This window comes from Schistosoma haematobium, chromosome 1 (assembly GCF_000699445.3).
Source record: "Schistosoma haematobium chromosome 1, whole genome shotgun sequence".
In the NCBI taxonomy this organism is placed as follows: domain Eukaryota; kingdom Metazoa; phylum Platyhelminthes; class Trematoda; order Strigeidida; family Schistosomatidae; genus Schistosoma; species Schistosoma haematobium.
This window is the reverse complement of record NC_067196.1, coordinates 79,503,010-79,526,742: the sequence shown is the minus strand read 5'-3', so window position 1 is coordinate 79,526,742 and position 23,733 is coordinate 79,503,010. Positions and strand designations below refer to the sequence as shown.

Genomic DNA, 23,733 nt, shown 5'->3' with positions numbered 1-23,733 from the left:
ATAACAACTGGAGAGAGCTGGAAAGGATTGCTCAGGACAGGGTTGGATGGAGAATGCTGGTGAGTGGCCTGTGCTCCTTCACGAGGAGTAACAGGCGTAAGTAAGTAAGTTGTGGAAATTATTAAATTTTTGATTAATGATCTCAGTCAGAAATTTAACGATCTCCACAACCCCACACTCAGAATGTTTTTGTTCTCACTTTCTCTATACACATAGTCTAAAATGATATTATTTATGAGGGTAATACTTTCAAACTAAAAAAAATGATGAAATTACGTCATAAGACAGTGTTCTGAATTGATTCTCTTTAAACTATTCACATTTTAAATGAAAGTTTGGTAAACTTATTAATCAACAAACCGTTCAAATTACACTTTAGTTAGTTATTAAATTGAAAAGTGAAATGTATATTAAATCAGATTTTGATTATATCTAAGATACCCTTTTCAATATATTACTTTTAACATTTCGAAAGGATACTATGGAGGATTTTGCAAAAGGAAATTACAAAAACACCTGATGATTTCAAATTTCATCGTAAATAACGTTGAAATTATGTTTATCTGTGCGAAATCTTAAACTAGTTTAACAAAACTATAAGATATCACTGGTTGTAAGCAGATGACGAGAACCTACGAAATAAAATGAATTCATACTATTCTGCTATAGTCTTTGTTCTTGATCTTTTCAAAATGATAAAGGGGACTATGTGTATGAAAATACAAGATAAAACTTGACTTACAATAGTTTTCTAAACGATGACAGTCTATATTAAACATTCATACTTTCCGAAAAATCTTATGCCTGAATTTGTTAGCACCTTACGTAGACTTACCTATCTTAGATTAATTAGTTATGTTTGTAAATAATTATCCAAATTAATAAGATGTTATGACAGCTAAACATTTTCTCCGTTGTTACTAAATTGCATAATTACCACTTTTGTGTATGATCTTGTTTACTCATAACTAACAGAAAGCTTGCTTTTTCACATAATATTGTAACGTTCTGAAGATATAGCTTGTTTATTGTATAGAACACTAATCTATCTCATCAATTGCTACGTTTGAGGTCATATTATGACCTAAACATTTAGCCTTATTGGCAGCAACTAAAAATATAGTTACAATTTTAAATATTATATTTAGTACTGGAATGGTGCAGTATGACGAAATCCATAAACCACTAACCAGTAAAATATATTTTAACTTAAATTACGGACTAGTATCAACTGGAGAAGCAATTAAAAGCACACAGGAAAGTAACTAGGCCGTTGCTTTTTCTCGGTTTGGAGACTTTTTAAGGTTGCATACCTAAGACTCACGAAAAGTAATCGATTAAATTTCAACTTACTAGTCATTAGGTATACTGACTGCTTCGAGACATAAAGGTCTTGGGTTCGATTACATATAGTATTATGGATACAGGTGCTTTCTTGTTTTTTCGTTAATTTTTCAGCTAGTGTTTGTCCCTGATGAAAGTTAACTTCAATTCAAGTAGTCATGCAGTCGGTTCTCTTGAGAAACATATGTAAAACGAGAACAACCAACGTAGTGAAATCAAAGAAGTTCATTTCATTTCGTCCGTTCTACATCATTCACACAGTGGTTTACATAAATAAAGTTTTTGATAAAAGCAATTTTTTGTATGACATGCATAAAGCTATGTAGTTTATTGGTGGAAAATTAATTGTGATTACTTTCCATATTTACTGCAGTTTCTTATACCACATCCAAACATTATTATTATTATTATTTTCATAATTCCAATCACTAACTTATTCTAACTATACCAGCGTTGGAATGTTAGAAGCCTTGGACGGTCGTTTCATTCAAGTATAGGACTCCTCAGCATTGAGTCTTGGGATTGAACCCAGGATCTTTGGTCTTGCGCGCTAACACTTAGCCGCGAGACCAACAATCTATTGTCGATCGGTCTTATTCTTTAACCCCAAACAATTCACGATATTGCGTGACCGAATTTCATCACTTGTGGAGGATAACTGTCTCACACTTGGCATGGTTGAACTAGCACGAAACGGCTGTGAAGTGCTTCTAATTTATTAATGGTAGCCTAATTAAGATCAGTTCCTAAATTGAACCATGAAAGTTCTACAATTTCCACCTACCTACATATTGTTATTATAGTCACCATTACTTTAATCTAACTTAACTGTAACAGTGCACATATTTCTTGTGTTCGATTACGTTATAATCGTTCACTCTCTCTCCTTCATTCATGATTATTCCGCTCATCAAGAAATTAATCTTATATTGATCTAAAGAGTAATTATTATTGTTTTTTTCACTAATAAACTACGTAGTTTTATGCATGTCATACAAAAAATTACTTTTATCAAAAACTTTATTTATGTAAACCACTGTGTGAATGATGTAGAACGGACGAAATGAACCGAACTTCTATGATTTCACTACATTGGTTGTTCTTGTTTTACATATATTTCTCAAAGTAACTAACTGCATGACATTCATTAATGTGTGCAATCATTCCTTCAGCTGATCAATGATCTTGTTTCTAAAAAGCTTATCCATAAGAAATTCAAAAATATCATCTGGAAGAGATAATCAACAGTCCGTTTAGTCATTCCAGTCTGTCCAGTAATTTATCAATTAACTATTCGGTTATGATAATAATAAAAAGTTTATTACAAGATCAAATTATACTATTCAAGATGTTTGTTTTTTCTTGACTACAATAATATCTCGAATTGAACTACTCATTTTCCGACAAACATGTACAAAATTATGGGTAGATAAAAAGATTTTAAAGTAAAAAGATCAGAATGAAGCAAAACAACAAGAATCCGGCAATGAAATGAATAGAAGTTAACTAACCAAATTGTTGTATATCTGTCCATCAATAGATAAACAATATTGAAAGAATAATTGAATTGTTTTCATTCATGTAATGATACTGTTATGCATAGCTAAGACTTCAAACGAAATAATAATATAAGAATGAAGTAAAAATATTCAACCATATTAAATGGAATGTTGATAATGAAAATTTAAGTGTATTGGATAAATTTCTTAAATGATTATAATCACTGAAAGTATTCAATGTAATTATGTCTGGTGAAAGTGTAGTTAAATCTTTAACATTTTTATATTTTAAACATGTTGGACATATTGGTGGTTGTCGTTGATTTATTGTATAAGTAGATGATATTGAATTGAAATCATTTTGTCCAGTTACTGAAGATAAAGAGGAATAAGATGATGGTTTTAAACGATCTTGAGTAAGATAAGTCGCGCGTTTGTTTACTAAATAAGAGAATATCGAAATAAGATAATTATAATACTTATGTATACATTAGGCGTAATGTTATAACGTTATCTTACATAATGCAGTAATAATTATTATGTGGATTTAAGTATTTTGGTTGGTGGTACTGATGAACAAATTGAATTAATGGTTCGTATTTTTTATCTCTTCAGTTGAACCACAACTGAGCTTCAATAGAATAACGAATGACTGGTTAAATTTTCTCAGTAGTCTAAAGATCCTCATATTCAGAGACAAGGAATATTTAAGCTAACAATTACTTCCAAGATCTACATTATGACGAGCCATAATTATTGTATGACAGTGACCAAAATAAGCGTTAAAATGGTGGAATTTTGCATCTGTTCATTCAAAAATATAAACAGTAAGATAATCCAACTCATTTCAAATTTAATCCAATCTCATACCCGTTGGACAAGTAGGTGGCTAGCTGGACTCAGTATTTAAGCGTATAACGTGAGGGTGTTTGAGGCAAAAGATAATAGGTTCTAGTCCCAAAGTGAACATATTTAGTGGTCCATTATTTTGACGCCAATTAAATTGGAAGATATTGTTGATGGGCTCATCACTTTTGTGGCCGTATATCTGACTCTAATTAGATCGTATGCATGATTGTTATTGAATAATTGCTACCGAAATATATATCCTGGCCATTCTCGTAAGTATTGACTTAACTTGCGTTAGTGAATAGCGGAATTAAATAAGTCAAATACGAAAATGAATTCCGAATACGTATATTTCATACAATCGTTGATCCAGACAAACTAGTGGAAAAACGAAGCGAAGAGAAGAGAGCGAAGCGGAATGACGTGCAATGGAGGTGTGTGAGCTAACTCAATTTAATCAAGCGTTAACCGATATTTAGAGTCGAACAAAAATAAGCTAGAGACATGTGGTGAGTAAGATAAGAAATGAACACATATACGTTCATATAAAAACAGTCAAGGTTGATAAGCGAATAATTAACAGGGTCAAAATATAGCTTGAGGAGAATAGATAAGTTGGTTTATCCAGAAGCTAGAATAAGCTATGTGGGCTTGACATAGGACCAGCCACTACACATCAACTCTGTAACACAGGTACATCCAACTGACAAGTCCGAAATAGACGAAGAAATAACAACTGAATTTATGGCAAACTATCTGTCTAATGAAACACTGAAGTCGTTTCTACTGGAGTAAAATATATGCCAAGTGCAGTTGTTATGTTTATTAATGCTAATTGTATACACTGATGAACTTTTATAAAAAGCCTACTACTGATCTTAATATTAAATGGTGTAGTTTTTAATATTTCTTCTTTCTGTTCTATCGTTTAGTGAAATGGAATTCATATATTCAATAATAAAATGAATGATGAAAATCCGTTGTAGCGGTTAAACTAGTAATGTAACTTTTGAGATTAAATTACAGATACTGAATATTGAAGGCATATATAAAATTTATTTTTGAGTGATTACGATTGAAATATATGTTAAAGACAAGTTTGTTACAATATTAGCTAGTTACCATTAAGAATTTCTAACTGTAAGAAAATTTGTAGCGTTGAATAAAGAAAATATTGTCATTATTACTATAAAGAATATTTGAGTGCTGTGAGAACGGCTCACAGGTGAACTCGAAGAAGCTCTGCGAAGATCAGAAAGAACCGAAAATATTCCATCAAATCATCTTTAGGCAGGATAATCCAGAATCTCTACATGTAGATTCCCTATTGGACAAATGCTGAAACCGCCCATCTTCGAATTGGATGATTATAATGATGATTTCGTTTTTACTAAACGAAAAACCATAAATACCTGATAGTTTTGTACTATATTTGACACTGTTTAGAATAGCATTCCTTTTACTTGTCTTCTGTATTCTCATTTGCATCTTAAAGGGTTCTAGTGTTTGAGTGTCCAAGTTATAGACGGCATATTAAGAATCTAAGTTGTAGATAGAACAGGTGTCGCATGAAATTGTCTACATACTTTTTGGGACGATAATTATTTGTTCACACAATAACTGGAACTGAATATTTTTTACAAAAATGTATATAATCAGTCATTTATTTATCTTTTGGGATAATTGAATTTACTTATGACATGATATTTGTAAGCAATCAAAGCTAACGATGCTTTTTTTTCACCGTAGACTTTTATCGAAAAGAAAGGCAGTTTAAAAAAATACTAGGTATAGTACAGGATTACAGTTTTATTGTTGATAGCCTGAAATTTTCCATTTATGATAGATTCTTAAAATTGAACTCTGAAACTTAGTATTTCATGAAAAAAATGTTACAATAAATGGTTGTATAAGTTTGATGAGTAACTACTATAATGGATAGGTTACACTTTGAATTTATATACGATTATGTCTCTTATTAGGGTTGATTGATTTACAATATATTAGGGTTGCAAATTCTACTGTGTTAATCAATAAGATAGAAAATAAATTAAACCTTTCAACTACACATAGTAACATGAATTATTTAATACACATTTCAATAATCCTTGAATCTATTTCATTTAAATACTTTGCATGATTACGTTTCCTTTACACAGTTAACCTCCATATTTATACATGCTAATTCTTTTAGTTTCTACATCTATTTCTGAGTAATTTTAAATGTTCACAAAATTGATTGTTCAGATTATGTGAATACAAATTTTCACATTATTATAATCAAGTTTGCTTTATAAGCATAGATTGATGGTGGCTATCAGTGGAATCTAAGATGCGCGTTTCGTCCTAATTGGGACTCGTCAGCCGGATGTGCCTGCATCCATCTCTGCTTATAGTATTGACCTATATTACCTTGACTGGTTTAACATTTTCGTATAAATATTCATGTATATTAGAGTAAAGCCTGATGACGATCTAATTGAAAACAATTGTTCGCTTATATGTGTTGTTATAGTATTTGTGACTTAAGACAATATCGAGGCAATCCGCACAGTTTTAAACATCAATCGAACGATTCAAACAACCAATACAAAATGAATTACAAGAGTGCTTTACTTTTCAAAGCTATTGAAAATATAATAGATAAAATAGTTATGCAACTGAGGTTATACAAATGAGAAAATAAATTAAGCGAATATGCATCGTAACTAAATGTTTTGTTTTTCTTTACGCTGGGTTGTGTTCTGTTGATTATACTTAAACTTTGCTTCTATATAAAGAATAAACTGTTTTACTGCTTATAAAATTCTAGCCTTGAACAGGGAAAGCTATAAATAATGGATGAGTAAATATTTGACAGAGAACATTTATCAATGCTATACCCCGACGAGAATTATGAATGGTAACTCTTGAGAACTATTTATGAAGAAATACGATACATATATTTTTATTGTATAATTGTTAAGTAGCTAAACTATGCATATTCATGTTCCTCCTATTATAAGCCTTATTTTGACCCATAGGCTGTTATTATGCGATTTACCGTTCTTGAGTTATGCCCAGTCTATGAACTACAGTCTCCCACATTCGCAGCCACTTCTGGCTAGATCTTGTACAAATGTTGTTTTCTATTTTGTAATGCGATATGGTCTGCTTGGTTTGTATATGAACCCAGTATGCTTGAAATACATGATTCATACCTCAGAGGCTGAGATTGGTGTTCTGGATTCAACAGACAGGGTTAGGTAGGAAGAAGGACCGTTAAGGACGCTAGACTGCTCGTACAGGTTTACGCGTCATTGGTCCAGTCGATAATTCACTGTCCTCTAATTGGTGGTATAATTACGTTATACATTAATAGAGCACAAGATCACAAGTTATAACAATTAGTAGTTCCATTGCTATGATACGAGACTGCAGATATGTAATATGAAAATAACAGATCATTTATCAGTTTTAATTCAATTATTTATAGAAGGAATATATAACTCTATTGGTTTTTATTGGATTGAATTTTATGAAAAATTTTTATTATACCAGGAATTATTTTTATAGAAATATTGTATGATAAGATTATGTGAAATAGTTTGATTAATAAAATTACTAAATTTAATTAATTGTATTGTATTATAAATATGGATCTCAAATGCCCTGTTACGGCCGAGAGAGGGGAGAGTCCGCGCTTCCTCTCAAAATGCTCCCACATGGCCACGCGTAATCAGCCATTGCTAAGGAAGTCCTATTCACTGAATTCTCGCGGAGTTTTGTTTACGAAATTGAATGGACGAAAAGCAAATGTTCGGCGCTTTAAGCGGGTTGGTGGATATGGAGGATCCACCTAGGGGAGTTGAAAAACTCTCATTCCAAACCAATGGTGCACATGGGCTCCAGTATCCTGAAGGAACGAATGGCGTATGAACCAATCGTTGGTCACCGGCTACCATGGGACTACATCTTCTTATGATGCTCCACTGCCTTGTGGATCAGACCTTTAGGTCGAAGGATCTGGGTGTGGCCCCCTAGGAAAACCACATTCTTTGGTTTGGACACCCGGGCAGTATCCAAACCCTCACACAAATCAAATGAGATTTGTGTGGCGCATATGTATCTGGTGCCCCGTTGTAACAGTATTTATGTGTTCAAATAAATAAATAAATCATAAATATGAATATTTTAAGATTAATTAACCAATCAGATTAGACATTAATATCATATAGAAGGTTAAATTGATATTTAGTACTGTAATGTTAATAATGAAATTCTGTATATGAACTTTTATCATAACACTAACAAAATATTTTGAAAATGATCATGTTTATATGAACTAGATATTTTAAGTGAAAATAAATTTGTATTCCAAAAGAACGGATCGTTTTCCAATGTGTATAACTTTATTAGTGAAAAAATAGGTAGTGAGATAAGTTAGTCACTTATTCAATTTTTTTTCTCTATCAACTTTGAAGCGATTACGAGTTCACTTAATCTGCGAACGGAACAAAGACTCTGTGACCAAAGACCAATAAGTTAGCTATTCTGATGTGTCCCAGCTCCGATAACTAGAGAGAGAAGTGCAAGTTAGAAATGGGGAAATATATTCTACAAGCAGCCAGAAGCACGAGCAATCACGACAATTCTAATCGGAAATTTACTTACTTCCTTACGCCTGTTACTCCCAATGGAGCATAGGCCACTGACAAGCATTCTCAAAACCACTCTGTCCTCAGCCTTCATTTCCAGTTCTGCTCAATTTTTGTTCATTCTGCTCATGTCTGTATCCATTTCTCGGCGTAATGTGTTCTTTGGTATTCCTCTCCTCCTTTGGCTTTCAGGATTCCATATGGGAGCTTGTCTTGTGACGCAGTTGGATGCTTTCCTCAATGTGTGTCCTATCCACTTCCAGCACTTCTTCCTGATTTCTTTCTCCACTGAAATGTGGTTTGTTCTCTCCCACAGTAGGTTGTTGCTAATAGTGTCTGATCAACGGATCCGAAGTATTTTGCGTAGACGACTGTTAATAAACACTTGTATCATCTGGATGATGACTTTCGTAGTTCTCCAAGTTTCCTCTCCATATAGTAGAACTATCTTGACATTTGTATTGATTTGTGATTTTGAAATGATTTTGTTCTAATGAAGTACCTTGGTCGCAATATTGAATTTATAACAGAATACATCTCTAGTGACTTTTTTTACAGTTGTCTTTGAATGATCTTTGATGAAAACATGTCGACTATGTAGTGTGTTTTATTTTTTAACCAGTAATCTGAGTTGTATGGTATTGTGATACAGTGTACAATTAGATACTAAGTTGACAAGAAATCACAGATTGTATAGGTTGTGTTTCTTAAACATAAATACTTGGAAAACACATGTAAGAAGTTACAAATAATGAAGATTTCGTCAAATAATTGAACTTGAATGCTAGATGTTTGTTCAATGTGAAAATGTTGTATTCGGAAGGATTTGTATAAGTTCTGGTTATTTTATAATTATCTTGTTCATTCAAACTCCCATCGGAGTATAGTGTTTATAAAATAACTATGCGAATAAATTATAATGGACATGAATAACTGTCAATGAACGTACTTATGTGATATATTTTAAGATGATACAAATCTTTGAATAATAGTATAATTTCTTGTTGAAAGGCTATCAGTATCCTGATTCCATAAACTTTAGATGCTAGACCGTTGAAGTTCACTTCAAGGTGTCCTACCAATTACCTTCAATTACATAACATCTGAATATAGTACAGGTGAGATCAACTTACTTAGACCACTGACTACAGTGAAACTTGATCGACAGAATTCTGTCGGCAATAAGAAATAAACAAACAATATTTTCTACTACTAAATGTTAATTTGAGCTTGGAGCAATTTTTCGACCAAATCTTTTTGTGAGATTAGTTGTCTTTCTGTAATTTAAATTATTTAGTCTGGATAATCCCAGCGCAAATCTGACAGCCTTTGAAGTCACACAGTTTCCCTTTCTAGTATTCCAGAGATTATTTTAAATAAATAATATATATCTAACTCATGAAGCCATGAATTTTGCGTCTGTCAGTCATTTTCAAAGCAGAATCTGATACGTATGTCTGTCGGTCCAAGTTCTCTTACCTCATTAGCAAGGCAATATAAAGTGTTAGGACGAAACCCAGAGTAGTGGAGGTAACAACAGCATCGGTAGTAATAAAAAAGTTTAGACATCAAAGATACGGTTGAAGAAAAGATAAATTAGTGAAATAAAAAATCATGAAAAATTCAGAAGCTTAGAATCTTGGTGAAGGTAAAGAGTGTATGCACCTGCGCCCGTAAAATAGTTTTGAGCCATGTCATTGAAAGTCTTTAACCATTGATTATGACAATTAGGCGGAATCCAGTCAGGTATCTACACTTATTATTAATGATCATGTTTCACATCTAGAAAGTAGAACAGGGCGAGGTACTACCAGGCAATACACTAGATCGTTGTTTGGTAAACAGACATTCCGCCTACTTCACAAGCGACGCAAGTTGGTGTGCGCCAACCGAGCTTACCGAATCTCTTCCGAGATTTCATCAAACACCAATCCACCAGGGTTATTGAGACTTCCAAGATAAATGAAATGGTCGACATATTTTATTCACTAACATTAGTCTAGGCGTTGGTGCAGACCGTTTCTAGAGCAGCGTTTTGCATTTAGAAGAGAAATATCCCAAACATGGTTGCATTGATGCATGAGATGATCAGAAGACTGCATTATGTCAGTGTCTTCACCAAACAGTATTATATGATCTGCGTACTCTAAGTCGACAAGTGAATCTCCCGTTACAAAATTAACCCCTGAAAAAGTCAGACGATGGATGTACTATCGCTAAAATCATGTCTGTGACAAAATTAAATAAAAATTAGGAAAGAGGACAATCCTGACGAACATCATTTGAAGTAACCAATTCCGATGACAGTTTGCTAAGCTCTGACTCGACCAGAAATTTGCAGGTAGTAAGTCTGTACAAGGTTAGTGTACTTCTTTGGTACTCCTTTCAATGACAGACACTGCCACAGAACCTCACGATAAACAAAGTTGAATGTTGCCTTAGGATCAAGGAATACAACTGTAATCGGACGTCGGGGAGTGTGTCTACGTTCCATAATTTGCCGGAGGGTGAATATTCGGTCTACATGTCCAGGTCCATGTCCGAAACCAGTCTGGTTTTCTCGGGTTCGCTCTTCAAGAGCTCTGTTTAGATACCGAAGTATTGAGGCTAATATTTTAGATGCTATATTAGGTAAATTGATTGCTCTGTGATTGTCACAAGAGGATTTTTATCGTTTCTTATGAACTGAGACGATCAGTGATTGAGACCAGTCAGATGGACTACGTCCAGTTTTTAGATGTTAGCTAGTAGTTCACTTATTCTAGCTGCTCGAACTGAGCCACCATCCTTAAAATTCTGAGGGATTAGTTGATCAGGCCCCACTGTTCTCCTTCTCTTTGGATTGATTATAATCTTTTCAACTTCACTAAGAGTTGGAGGACTTACATCAATTTGCCATTCAGGTTGCTTAACGCTAGCCAAGACTTCTCAGGACACCAACCCAGTAAGGCTGATGAGACTCGCAAGATAAGTGAAGCAGTCAACGCTTTCTGTGAAGAATCTAGGTGATGTAATCGGTCCCGAAACAACATTTTTGATTTCTGGGAATTCGTGGGGTAATGTGACTCATGAAACTTGTAGGGTCTATCTTTTTTAACTCCTTCCTTCCGTTGCGAGAATCCGGCATCGATACAGATGGTGGTTTTCGGAGGAAAACACCTTACAGCTCTGTCACCTCTCTACAGTCAGCAATACGAATTTGCCCTTATACCCTAAGTTTTTGCTTTTTGCTTAACTGTTCTCCAATCTATATATCTGGACCTAAAAGAACAGATTTTCCAGCTAAGATAGCTCGGGTGAGCTATCCTCATAAACAGGCCTGGTCACTATACCAAAGTAGAAGCTCCGATCGGGGACTAGTGTTTAAATCTCGGAAGGTTTATGAAAAGCTTTCTCCGTTATGAAGAGACTATAACTGGGGCAAGTTTAAATTTGTTTCATTTCTCAACTGAATATTCTGCCAACAATTATTAATCAACTATCATTTTATATTAATCGCATCAAATGTAACGAAGATTATATTTCACTACTAACTGAGCAGCAAGCTCGGTGAGCTACATAAACTGGCATAACATTCGAATGAATTATGCCAATTCTAGTTATGTATATATTTTGTTAAGATGAGAGTTTATTCTTTAGTGGTTTATAACTTATATGAATGAGTTTCAACCTTTGTTCAGAACAAAGAAAACTGATCGCTTTATAGTTTCCGATTTATTACTGATTTTAAAAAGAACACTATGGATAACCATAAGAGACGAAATAGGATACTTAGTAAAACCGTTCAATTTGTAATACAAAGTAACAGCATTTTGCTGATTATGATATGTTAACCGGACAAATAAAGATTTTATACTAATTCAAATTTTTGTAATTAGAAAACTTCTCATTGTATGTTTTACTAAGGTTGTTTCTAAGCACAAAGTTTTCAACTTATAGTAGTTTATAACTTTTAAGATATCTGGACGTTATTTCATCAAGTGTTCTTGAAAAAGCATAAAAATAGTGTTATATTATCAGTTAAATTGAAATGAATAAATAAATACAATCCATTAAAATTTTTCATGATGTGAATTCATTTAATTTGTATCTTTCTGTGCTTACAATAAACAATAGTCTCAGAAAATATGAACAAAAAAAAGGGTGAACTTCCAAATTTAGGAATATTTCTCACAGATTTCATTGTCTTTGGTAAATCTACGTTTACATTACAGTTTTACTGCTTTATTAGATAGTTTTCTTTAAACATGGTCAGAATATATAATTCTTTATTGTCCAACTATTAATTACAATCATTTGAAGCCATGAGAAACTGAAGAAAGTTTGATTAAGGTTTGATGAAGAAGGTGAACAGCTCAATATTGGCCCATTTAATACAAACCGGTCATAGTGCCAGTATAAACCAATCTTTTTCAATTGTTTATAAGGTCAGTAATTTTTTACCAAAACTGGTCAGCCTGAAAGTCCTTCAAACGGCTGAAGCAGTAGCCATCCGAATGAAGAAACCGGAGCTATGCGTACAGAAGAAATATATTCAGCCACTCCTCCTCCCCTGGCCAACATCAAGGCCAATTAATCAATCGTAATCTTAACTATTGAATGACCCAATTTGACTATGACCTTTCGTAGTCAATTGTAATTGTCCCTGTTATCTTTATTCATAAATCTTTGTATTATTCGTATTATTATTATTATTATTATTATTATTATTATTATTATTATTATTATTATTATTATTATTATTATTATTCGTATTATTGGTTAATCATCATTAATCTCTCCCATACATGATTCATTCACTTTGCATTCATCCCTCCGTATTACGTCTTACTTATTTGATCGAATTGTAATTGCACTATTATTTCTCTCTCACCCTATTTGACCCATATTTATTCTGATCATGGATCTTAAAATTTCATTTAACATATACGCAGATTCAAGTTAACATTTTATATGAGTCATATTAACATTAACAATTTTATTGTATTTTGTTTATCACAATCCTAAATTCACATGCTCTAAACGGTGTGCTTTACCCTTAACTTGGCCATTTTTCGGATTAATAATTTCGATATATAATTGTAGAACCTGAAGAGAATTTATCGAAAAGAATATTCTTCGTTCAAATATTAGTCTTTTAAAGTTTGATTACTTTTATTTTTCATAAGGTTTGAACTTATTACTTTAAGGTGTGGGTTTCTTAGTTGCTTTTCTAAGTAACCAACTTAGTTGACTGCTATGAATTCGATTATTAAATGGTGTTTTCAGCATAATATAAGTTAACTATTTTCTCTCTCCTTCCCTCCAGCTACCCTGAAGTGCAATAAGTTAGATTTTCAGAACGATTTTATGATTAACATGGGTTGAATTTTGAATGTCTATCACAATGTACTTCTGTTAAGTTAATTATCATTAACAGTATTTTGATGTATTTCTGTGTGACCTTTGACATTTTCCAAACTGAAAACTAATAGTAAACAAGCATTATTTTTTTTATTAACTAGCAGACACCCTTAAATACATATATACAATAGCTAAAAACAAATAGATAAAAGTGATGAACTTCATACAAATAGATTAATGTGTAGAGCCGCTGGCTTGCCTAATGTTATGAGCATTATTTATATTACGTAGTTTAGTGACACTTAAACATTAGATTACTTCGTGAAAAATGACATTTTAATTAAGGCAGTTACCCACCGAAGATAATGGGATAATGGATTGGTTGAAGTTAGACATTAAAACCGCTGGATACCGACCAAGTGGTCTAGAGGTTAAGCTTTCGCGTGAGAAATTGAAGATTCTGGGTTCTAGTCTCACGTGAGGGGTCATGGATGCATACTGCTGAGTCGTTCCGTAATACTTTGAAGCGGACATCCAGTGCTTCTATGTTTTTAGTAGCGATCTAACATTGATGGGATCATGGTCTCAATTAAAACTCAACAATTCATACAACTCTTTATTGAACATTCAATAATCACCGGTCGCTTACGCAATAAATAATCTGTTTCTTGCTAAAATAAACTCTGCTTTTGATTAATCGCCCAATGCAGGTTTACTTAATATTTAACTGTAACTCACGGGTAATCTTTAAAAAGATACTAGCATACAGTCAGTAAAAGGTTAGGGCCTATATACTGCTGGCATAAACACCAACAATTTCAGTCATATAGGGGAGCAGTTCATCAAGTCTTAATATCTAGCAAAAACAAGAATAAAAATCAATTGCAGTAGTTCCTACAGTAACACAACATTAAAAGATCCCTTAGTCAGTAAATCAAGACACTTAACTTGGATATGAATACTCGATAATCGGAAGATACTAGTTAGTATACACACAATTTAGAGTCGGTTATTATTACAAGTTTAATTGGTCTAATAAGAAGTTACCCCGAAAATTCTGAAAACGTAAACAGTCACAAACAATCTGCAGATATTTACTGTTAAATGTTCAGCAAAAAATCTTCAGTTTCTAATATTTTAGCTATGATTTACTACTTTTATCGACCCTATCAGTTAATTATTCTTGGAAGTACAATGGAGAAAACACCTGAATGGGAATAGGTTTCATACACTTTGACACTCATTAATAATATGTACTTATGCTATTGACGGAAAAGATGTTGCCCAAGAGATTCTCAGTCAAATTCGGTTGGGTTATTTATGAGATGTGGCTGATAATATTTATACGAACTGATTAATAGGTGATAATTAGTATCATGATGTTTAGGCTTTAATGGTGATAGAATTTAATCTATCAAATTGAGTATAATCACTAGTTTAGGTGACTCAATATCGTGATTTACTATGTTTCGATGTTAGATTGTTGGAGGACATAGAAATGAAGCTTTAAACATAGGTTACCTACTGGTATGTACTCATCAGGAGAATCGATAACTCTCCATGAATTAAAACTCACCTTATCTAATGCCAAAATCGTACCTCTTGCCATTGAAGTAAACAGCTTTATTTATTTGTACAGCGTTAGCTTTAGTTGAAAGAACGTGGCATCAACAATAATATTTGATACAAAACCTTAGGATAACTCATAATAACTTCAGTATAACTGAGCTTTCGGGGTTCGAATAATAATCATTAAGCTTTTTTATGTAATATTGATCGATTATGAAGTATTATATTTTATTTATTGGTTATCTATTTTAAATGAACCCAGAGATTTGATTAGTATCAAATATCAGTGAATTATTATGTTCGAGTTATTAACATGGTTTCCATTGTAAACATTAAAATAATGTAATCCAAGTTTGTAAATTATACAAACAATTAGAACTGAGCTACTATTTTTTTGTTAGTAAAACCTACTATATGATAACCATTAGATAAATGAAGTGACCGTCGAAAAATATAAAAAAATGAAGTAAATGAACAGAACTTACACTTTTCTGACATTTTTTCATATGAACCTTGATAGTTTGTTAATAAACCTGAAAAATGATGTTCGTAGTTCCCACCATATGAGTTATCTGGAGTGAAATACAGATTATACAATTTTATTTGGCGATTATGATAATATGATGTTTATTACTACTATTTACATAAATAGTTTTAAAAACAACACAGTAAGTGTTAGTAATATTTTATTGATATTCCTTGATTATTGACTGAAATAGCGATTGATTGACGAAATTTTAATACAAGTTCGTAATAACTGGAGTTAAATAGTACTGGGAGTAGAGTAGGTATTACTGATCGAACTAGGTTTAAGTCTTGCATTGTCACAAACTCGCAGAAGTTAAAAATGTGAACCATTGTATTTCGACCTAGTGATTTGAAGGTCTCCAGCTTGCAACACTACTAGAAAATTCTGCAATCGGTCTTTTGTAGATCCGTTAATTAATATCAATTGTTTCATAATTAAACGAAGAAATCTATACAGTTTGTAGAGTAGTAGCTATGTGGAGGCTATCCTCATGAGATATGCTATACTAACGAAGACTGATCAATATTTAGTCAGGAATACCAGCAATGGGAAAGCTGAAACACTTAACGGTAATGATATTAACGTCATACCCCTTTGTGTAGATTAGTGAGTAACTGGACTCAGCAACTTAGTGGACAATGCGTTGAGAGTTAGAGGCTAGAATTCGGGATTTGAGTCCCGGTGTGGACATCAATCCTGTGATGTAAATAAATTCAGCCAACTAGTTACGAAAAACACTAACCACGACTTCTAAATCCAGCTTACAAATGCTTTTTTGGAGAATCGAGCCCAATATTGCTCAGTTAGTTTTAATCATAATTCAAATGTATAAAGTAAAATCACATTGCGTAGTCGAAAATTGCCGTTAAAAAAACTAGGCAAAATAACTCAGGGGTATTAGGAATGTAGCACTGAAAACAGCAAAACACAGTGAAACAACATACACTATAGCAGAAGTGAACGTACTGTTAGAATACATTTTAATATTTGGAGTCATAAAATACTCGCCTAGTGAAGGGACGGCTTGATACCTTCCATGAAATATGAGGTTTCAGAATGTGATCTTAAATGGATAATTCTTATGAATTTTGAATTTGAATAGACCAGTTTACGTGAGCCTCTTAATTTAATGGTAGCGAAACTCAAACTCCTTTATTACATCAACTGTTTATTTTCGAAAATTTTAATCCTAATAACCTTATTGAATATTAATGGTCCAGTCTAAAGTCAAAGACATTCTTATTATTTTTATTCATTTAATATGCAAATATTTCTAACATCAGTTAAACAACAAATATTTAAGTAGTATAGACTGTATCAGAAGGGGTTTTGTGGAGATTTTAGAAATTTCAATAGTTGAAATCATAACTCAATTGAAGTTAGACCACCATGGAAAACCTGGGAGCACTGGACGGCCGCTTAGTCCTAGTATGGGACCCCTCAGCAATGCGCATCCCCGATCCCGCCACCGCGGCCTCTCACTAGGAGCCGTTATCAGTGGACTTCAACCAGGTCTGTTGTGAGATAGTAACTCACTGATGACAATGGTGAATGTGTCGCTCAATTTCGTGGATTGGTTGAAGTTAGACATTAACACCGTTGGATGCCGGTCGGCTCACTGGTCTAGTTGGTTAAACACCTGGCGCGAGGCTGATGGGTCATGAGTTCGGAGCTCGCAGGGGCCACATGCCCAACTTTCTTCCTTTATCCGGGCTTGGGACCGGTAGTAACCTCAGAGGGGCTCTAACACCAAGGTCAGAATTTTCAATATAAATATCCAGGCAGTCCTACTGTATGGGGCAGAAACCTGGAGAACTACAAAAGCCATCATCCAGATGATACAAGTGTTTATTAACAGTCGTCTACGCAAAATACTTCGGATCCGTTGATCAGACACTATTAGCAACAACCTACTGTGGGAGAGAACAAACCACATTTCAGTGGAGAAAGAAATCAGGAAGAAGTGCTGGAAGTGGATAGGACACACATTGAGGAAAGCATCCAACTGCGTCACAAGACAAGCTCCCATATGGAATCCTGAAAGCCAAAGGAGGAGAGGAATACCAAAGAACACATTACGCCGAGAAATGGATACAGACATGAGCAGAATGAACAAAAATTGAGCAGAACTGGAAATGAAGGCTGAGGACAGAGTGGTTTTGAGAATGCTTGTCAGTGGCCTATGCTCCATTGGGAGTAACAAGCGTAAGTAAGTAAGTGATTAGTTAATCTTCTTAATAAAATGGTTTGATGAAGGCTTAATTCACTCTAAAGATGATTCACATCATGAACTAACAGGAAATACTAAACAATTAGAACAACACATATAAGCGAACAATTGTTTTCAATTAGATCGTCATCAGGCTTTACTCTAATATACATGAATATTTATACGAAAATGTTAAACCAATCAAGGCAATATGGGTCAATAATCACAATGAAATAGAATAAGTCACAACACACAATAGGTAAAAGTACAAGTTGATAGTAGGAAGACAGGTGAACTGATAATAGTAAGAATAATAAAATACAATAACAAAACTCTTATCAATAGTTAATCGTTGGAAATAGAAGGTCAAACAAACATGGGTAAATAGACTAGGAATAGTAACCACAAAACATTAAAATCATTACTTAATAAGATGTGTGTAAATAATTAGATAGTGAAGAATACAAAGAGGCGGAAAATTACAAACAAATAATGGATGTGGAAATAAGGTTAACGATGACACAAATAGAACAAAATAAATAATGATAATAATAAAATACGTGACTCCCCTATCCCTTCCATGGCCAGTTTTAACTTAACTAACAATTTTTTTACAAAGGCCAAAGATAAGGCATGTATTAATGAATTTGACAATGTTATGTGTTAAAAATGGTGAACGTTTGCATCTGTTACGATATATATATATACTTCAAAAAATTGTAATATTTGCAAATTAGAAAGGTCATTCAATAAAGGTCAGTAAATTGTTCAGTTACAATAAGATAATAGTACTATTGCAAAGTTGAAAATGCAACAAAAAAAATTATTTTTGTCAACTGAGATAATAATATTGTTGTGTGAATATAATATGTAATAAGGGGGGGTGTTATCAAGGTAATTACGGTCAACAAATTGGGAATGATGGATATGAAGATTAAGATAAACAGTATACCCATTTCCAAAGCTTCACACCTCTGCAGTATAAAATAAATTTGGTTAAGTGTCTCAACCACAGAATCAAGTCATTATGTTCTGAAGACAGTGAGCATCATATCAAAATAGATGAAGCTTTCTCTGTTTTATATCAAGTTCAAAAATATCTACCTCAAGGAGCCAGATTACGACTGCTTTACATAGCCGAAGCCATCTGGATCAACTCCAGAAGACCTAATTTATGCATCCAGAAAAAATATATCCAGCCTCTATGTTTACCCTGGCCTACCACTGGATCACCGAATACCTAGACTGAATATTATAAACCTCTTACCCCTTCCTTTATTTTTATTTACTTTCCTTATTATCATTATTTGTCATTATCTATATCTTAATCTTCATATCCATCATTCCCAATTTGTTGACCGTAATTACCTTGATAACACCCCCCCTTATTACATATTATATTCACACAACAATATTATTATCTCAGTTGACAAAAATAATTTTTTTTGTTGCATTTTCAACTTTGCAATAGTACTATTATCTTATTGTAACTGAACAATTTACTGACCTTTATTGAATGACCTTTCTAATTTGCAAATATTACAATTTTTTGAAGTATATATATATATCGTAACAGATGCAAACGTTCACCATTTTTAACACATAACATTGTCAAATTCATTAATACATGCCTTATTTTTGGCCTTTGTAAAATATTATAATTATGGACTTATAACTGTAGAGCCTGATGATGAAGTTATTGAAAACAATTGTTCGCTCAAATATTCTTCGTTTTTGAATATTCTATGGGGATTTTTAAACTGCTAACAATTTTTTTTTAAAATTTGCAGTTGATGGTTAAGGTTAAAAATTAGATTTACGATATTCATCACAAATTGACATAAGCTAAAATACCAAAATGCTATTAGACAAATGGATTATTGAATTTCGCGCCAAAATTCAAGACCTATTATCTTATATCTGATTGGTTCGTCCATAAATCGTAGTCTCGCTGACGTTAGTTTGCAAAAATCAAGTCTCATAACTTAGAGATTACAGATGAAGTAGAATAGTAGTAAGATGTTTATAAAGTAATTGTTATGGAGTATAAATTGAATGATAATTTATTTGTGCACGTGAATCAGAATGATTCTAAAGAACACTTTACTTGAAAAGAATTATGAAGTTTTTTTACCAAATATTTCACTACATTTACCTTCAAAGTAACCAAAACGTGGTATAAATTATGACTGTTTTGAATGATTTTATAGATCTGTAATGGCATTAGATCCTAATCACAATCCTCAGAGCTGTACATGAGATAACTGGGAAAATAGACTTTCAACATTTAACACTAAGGGAAGGTCAATAATGGTGGACGAGTTAACATTCATTCGGAATTAAAATCATCGGGTGGCATAGATCAGCCTCGCAGGCGTGGTCATCCCCTATGACTTGATTTTATTCATATTAACTATATTGTTTTATCTCCAACCTAAATGTGCTCTCCATCATATGTTGGTGATTATTACAATACGACGAGTCGGTATATAAAATGATGTGACTTCCACGTAAGATCTTACAGATTAGGCAGTCCCATCAATAACAAACCTACAATTTTAGGAGTAGATCTAATAACGAAGTAGACTATAAATCTGCAGATCCTCCAAAAATTTATTATTGTTCACTGACCTATGGATAAAGCTTATATGATATATGATAAATACTTTGTAAAAATAATGAATATTTACATTTTTTCAGAGAGATCAGGAAGTTATGAAGTCCTTCAGTTTAAATTTATAGATTCAATTTTTTGTTTTTCATTGTTATACAATGCTACCTGATAGTTTGAAATGAAGCAAATGCAAATAAATTTATGAAGTTATAAGTGATGGTAGTTTGACTGTAAAACTAAAGCAACATTATATTTAATACATAGGATAAGTGATTTAGTCAGTGACTTAATATGTGATGGGTATATCTCAAATTATATTCAGTATTACGTGGATGGAGGTAGTTAGATTAGAAGTTCTGAATACATTTTTCACACTAGTTGGCTTTCATTGGCTAGTAATCTGGGTTAAACAAGTGCTATCCATGGAATTCAAGCTTGTCTCAAATAACGTCATAACAAAAGACATTATCACTGTTTTATTTATATTGCACCTGATTGCCTTTTGGAATTGTCTATAATTATTGCGTATATTATCCATAAAATAATCTATTTTTAGTAACTAACTTCAATATTTGTCAGAAAAAAGACAGAAACTAGTATAATTAAATAACCGATTGCGTTTAGATACGACCTAAAACCTATAGTTTTACAACCGAATAATATATATCTGTAATATATTGTCAATATCTGCTTATAATTATGAAAGTTACTAACAGTAATAGCACGTTTATGATACAAAACGTTTCCTGAAGCTGATTTAATTATGAGATATTTTAAATGTGGGTTTACATCCGGAATGGATTATGTTTTCAATAAAAAAAAGTGAAAATTACTAGTTATACTCTCCAGTTATAAAAATGTTACAAATAACGGAAACCGCAAACAACATCTCTTAAATAAACATGTAATGTGGCTTAGTAATAAAGCATCTGTATCACAACTATTAAGTCAAAGGACTGAATTCTCTTCCATTTTACTTCAAACTAACAATTCTTAACATTCGTCTCAATAACAAGCATGTTATTAACATGAGAATATGTATTCTGAGATTAACTAATGAGGTGTACTTAATTAAAGTAGAAAATGTAAGTCATATAAAGTTCAGATTTACTTACCCCATGTTGTTGATGGAGATGAGTAAGTTCCTGGAATAAAATAGTTCAAATAAATCATCATTTTAATTCATTTAAATTGGTTTGAATATTTTTTGTACTTTATTGGAAACTTTTCATTGTATATTCAGTAAATCACATTAATAAAACACATTCTCATTGTTTAATGATCCTCATCATATTAAAAGACTAATATCTGAACGAATAATATTCTTATCGATAAGTTCGCTTCAGGTTCTACAATTATATATTCAAATTAGTAATCCGACAAATGGCCAGATTAAAGGCTAAGTATATCGTTTAAAGCATGCTTTATTCTTTGTTCAAAATACATTCTCCTATCAATTGGTATTAAGAACCGATGTTATGTTTTTATAGTAATATTTTCTTGAGATTTCTTGAATTTCATACATTATGGTCTCACAAAATCTTTCCTTAACTGCTTTATTTTGTAAACTTGGTTTTGTTTTTTGTTTTAATTATTTCGACGGTAAATCGTCACTAAAGCTTGAAAATTTTTGTTGAGTAATAGTTGTTGTAGAATATCAGTTAAGCATAATTAACTTAGTTGAAATATGCTATGGAGTTACAGTTCAATCAGTAATATCATCTCAATGCTATATTTGACAAGTTAACACCAAATAGCTTCTTTAATTACTCTTTGTTCTTAATTACGAGTCATTCTAACATTTTCTGCAACGTTTTAGGTGCAAAAAATGTTTTCATATATTTTTAACTATAAAGATGAGGTACGTTTCAAGTTAGATAAGTAATTCTCTTGAAAAGGCTGCTTACTCTTCCTCTTTCTCTTTCTTCTGGTGGTTGGCTGGATTATGAAGACCTGAAAATCTGAGATGAAGCACGGAATACAATGAACAGCTTGAATACAACTAGATGATTCGGACTTCGTAGATCACCTAGCTCTTTTATACCATACACACAAACAAACTTACACGAAGACAACCAGTCCAACAGTAGCAGCCTCTACATCAATACGCCTCAACATACACAAGAGAAAAGCCAACATCCTCAAATACAACACGGAGAAAACCAACTCAATCACACTTGATAGAGAAACTATGGAACAGATGGAAACTTTCATGTACCTGTTTGGACAGTATCATCAATGAACAAGGAGGATTCGATTCAGACATAAACGTAATGATTGGCAAAGCAACAACAGCATTCCTACAGTTGAAAAACGTATGGAACCCAAAACAACTGTCTGTCAGTCAACATCAAAGTCCGAATCTTCAACATGAACGTCAAGACAGTTCTATTGTACGGAGCTGAAACTTAGAGAACTACTACAACCATCATCAAATAAGTACAGGTATTTATAAACAATTGTCCACACAAGATACCGAATGTCCGTTGACCGGATGCCATCAGCAACAACCTACTGTGGGAGAGAACAAACCAGGCTCGAGCTGAAGAGGAAGATAGGAAAAGCCGCTGGAAGTGGATAGGACATACATTGTGGAAAACACCAGACTGAGTCACGAGGTATTAACGAGGTGTTAATTTGGTATCCTGAAGGGAAGTGGAAAAGAGGGAGGGCAAAGAACGCACTGCATCGGCAATGGGAAGCAGATATGAAAATGGTAAATAGTAACTGGAAAGGATTGGCTAGAACAGAGTTCGATAGAGAATCCTGTTGGGTGGCCTACGCTCCTCCACGACGGGTAACAGATGTAAGTTAGTAATTCTAGATAAAAGTTCCTACAGTATTAGTTCGTAGGAACAGTAGCAGCACAATTTCAACGGTGGATCCATTTTCGCTTTGAAGATTATGAGGTTGTGGTTTTCTGCTATCCCAAACTCTTTCATAAATTCATGTTTTCTCTGTAGACAAACTAATGAAAATTTAAAATTCACTTATAATGTCTTTTTCTTCAACATTTCTTAGATTATGAATATAAATGGTAAAAATTTCTGCATACCATTGAATTTGTTTATAATCCCTCCCCCCCATCTAGTTCTTCACATTTACACCGGTATTCACATAAATGTCAAACCGGAAGCATT

The 23,733-nt window shown here is 32.9% G+C and overlaps 1 protein-coding gene across 2 annotated transcripts in view; it reads right to left on the bottom strand.

Annotated features, from left to right (window-relative positions):
• Window positions 1-1,040: 1,040 nt before the first annotated feature.
• MS3_00002209 (uncharacterized protein) overlaps window positions 1,041-23,733 on the bottom strand; it is a gene marked incomplete at both ends in the record, with an annotated part of 64,560 nt that continues 41,867 nt past the window's right edge. For both annotated transcript variants that reach the window (XM_051209783.1, XM_035731207.1), the window contains 4 exons: window positions 1,041-1,111; window positions 3,069-3,284; window positions 15,727-15,813; window positions 21,709-21,738. In XM_051209783.1, coding sequence (XP_051075248.1) covers window positions 1,041-1,111; window positions 3,069-3,284; window positions 15,727-15,813; window positions 21,709-21,738 — 404 coding nt within the window. The remainder of the gene's footprint in view (window positions 1,112-3,068; window positions 3,285-15,726; window positions 15,814-21,708; window positions 21,739-23,733) is intronic.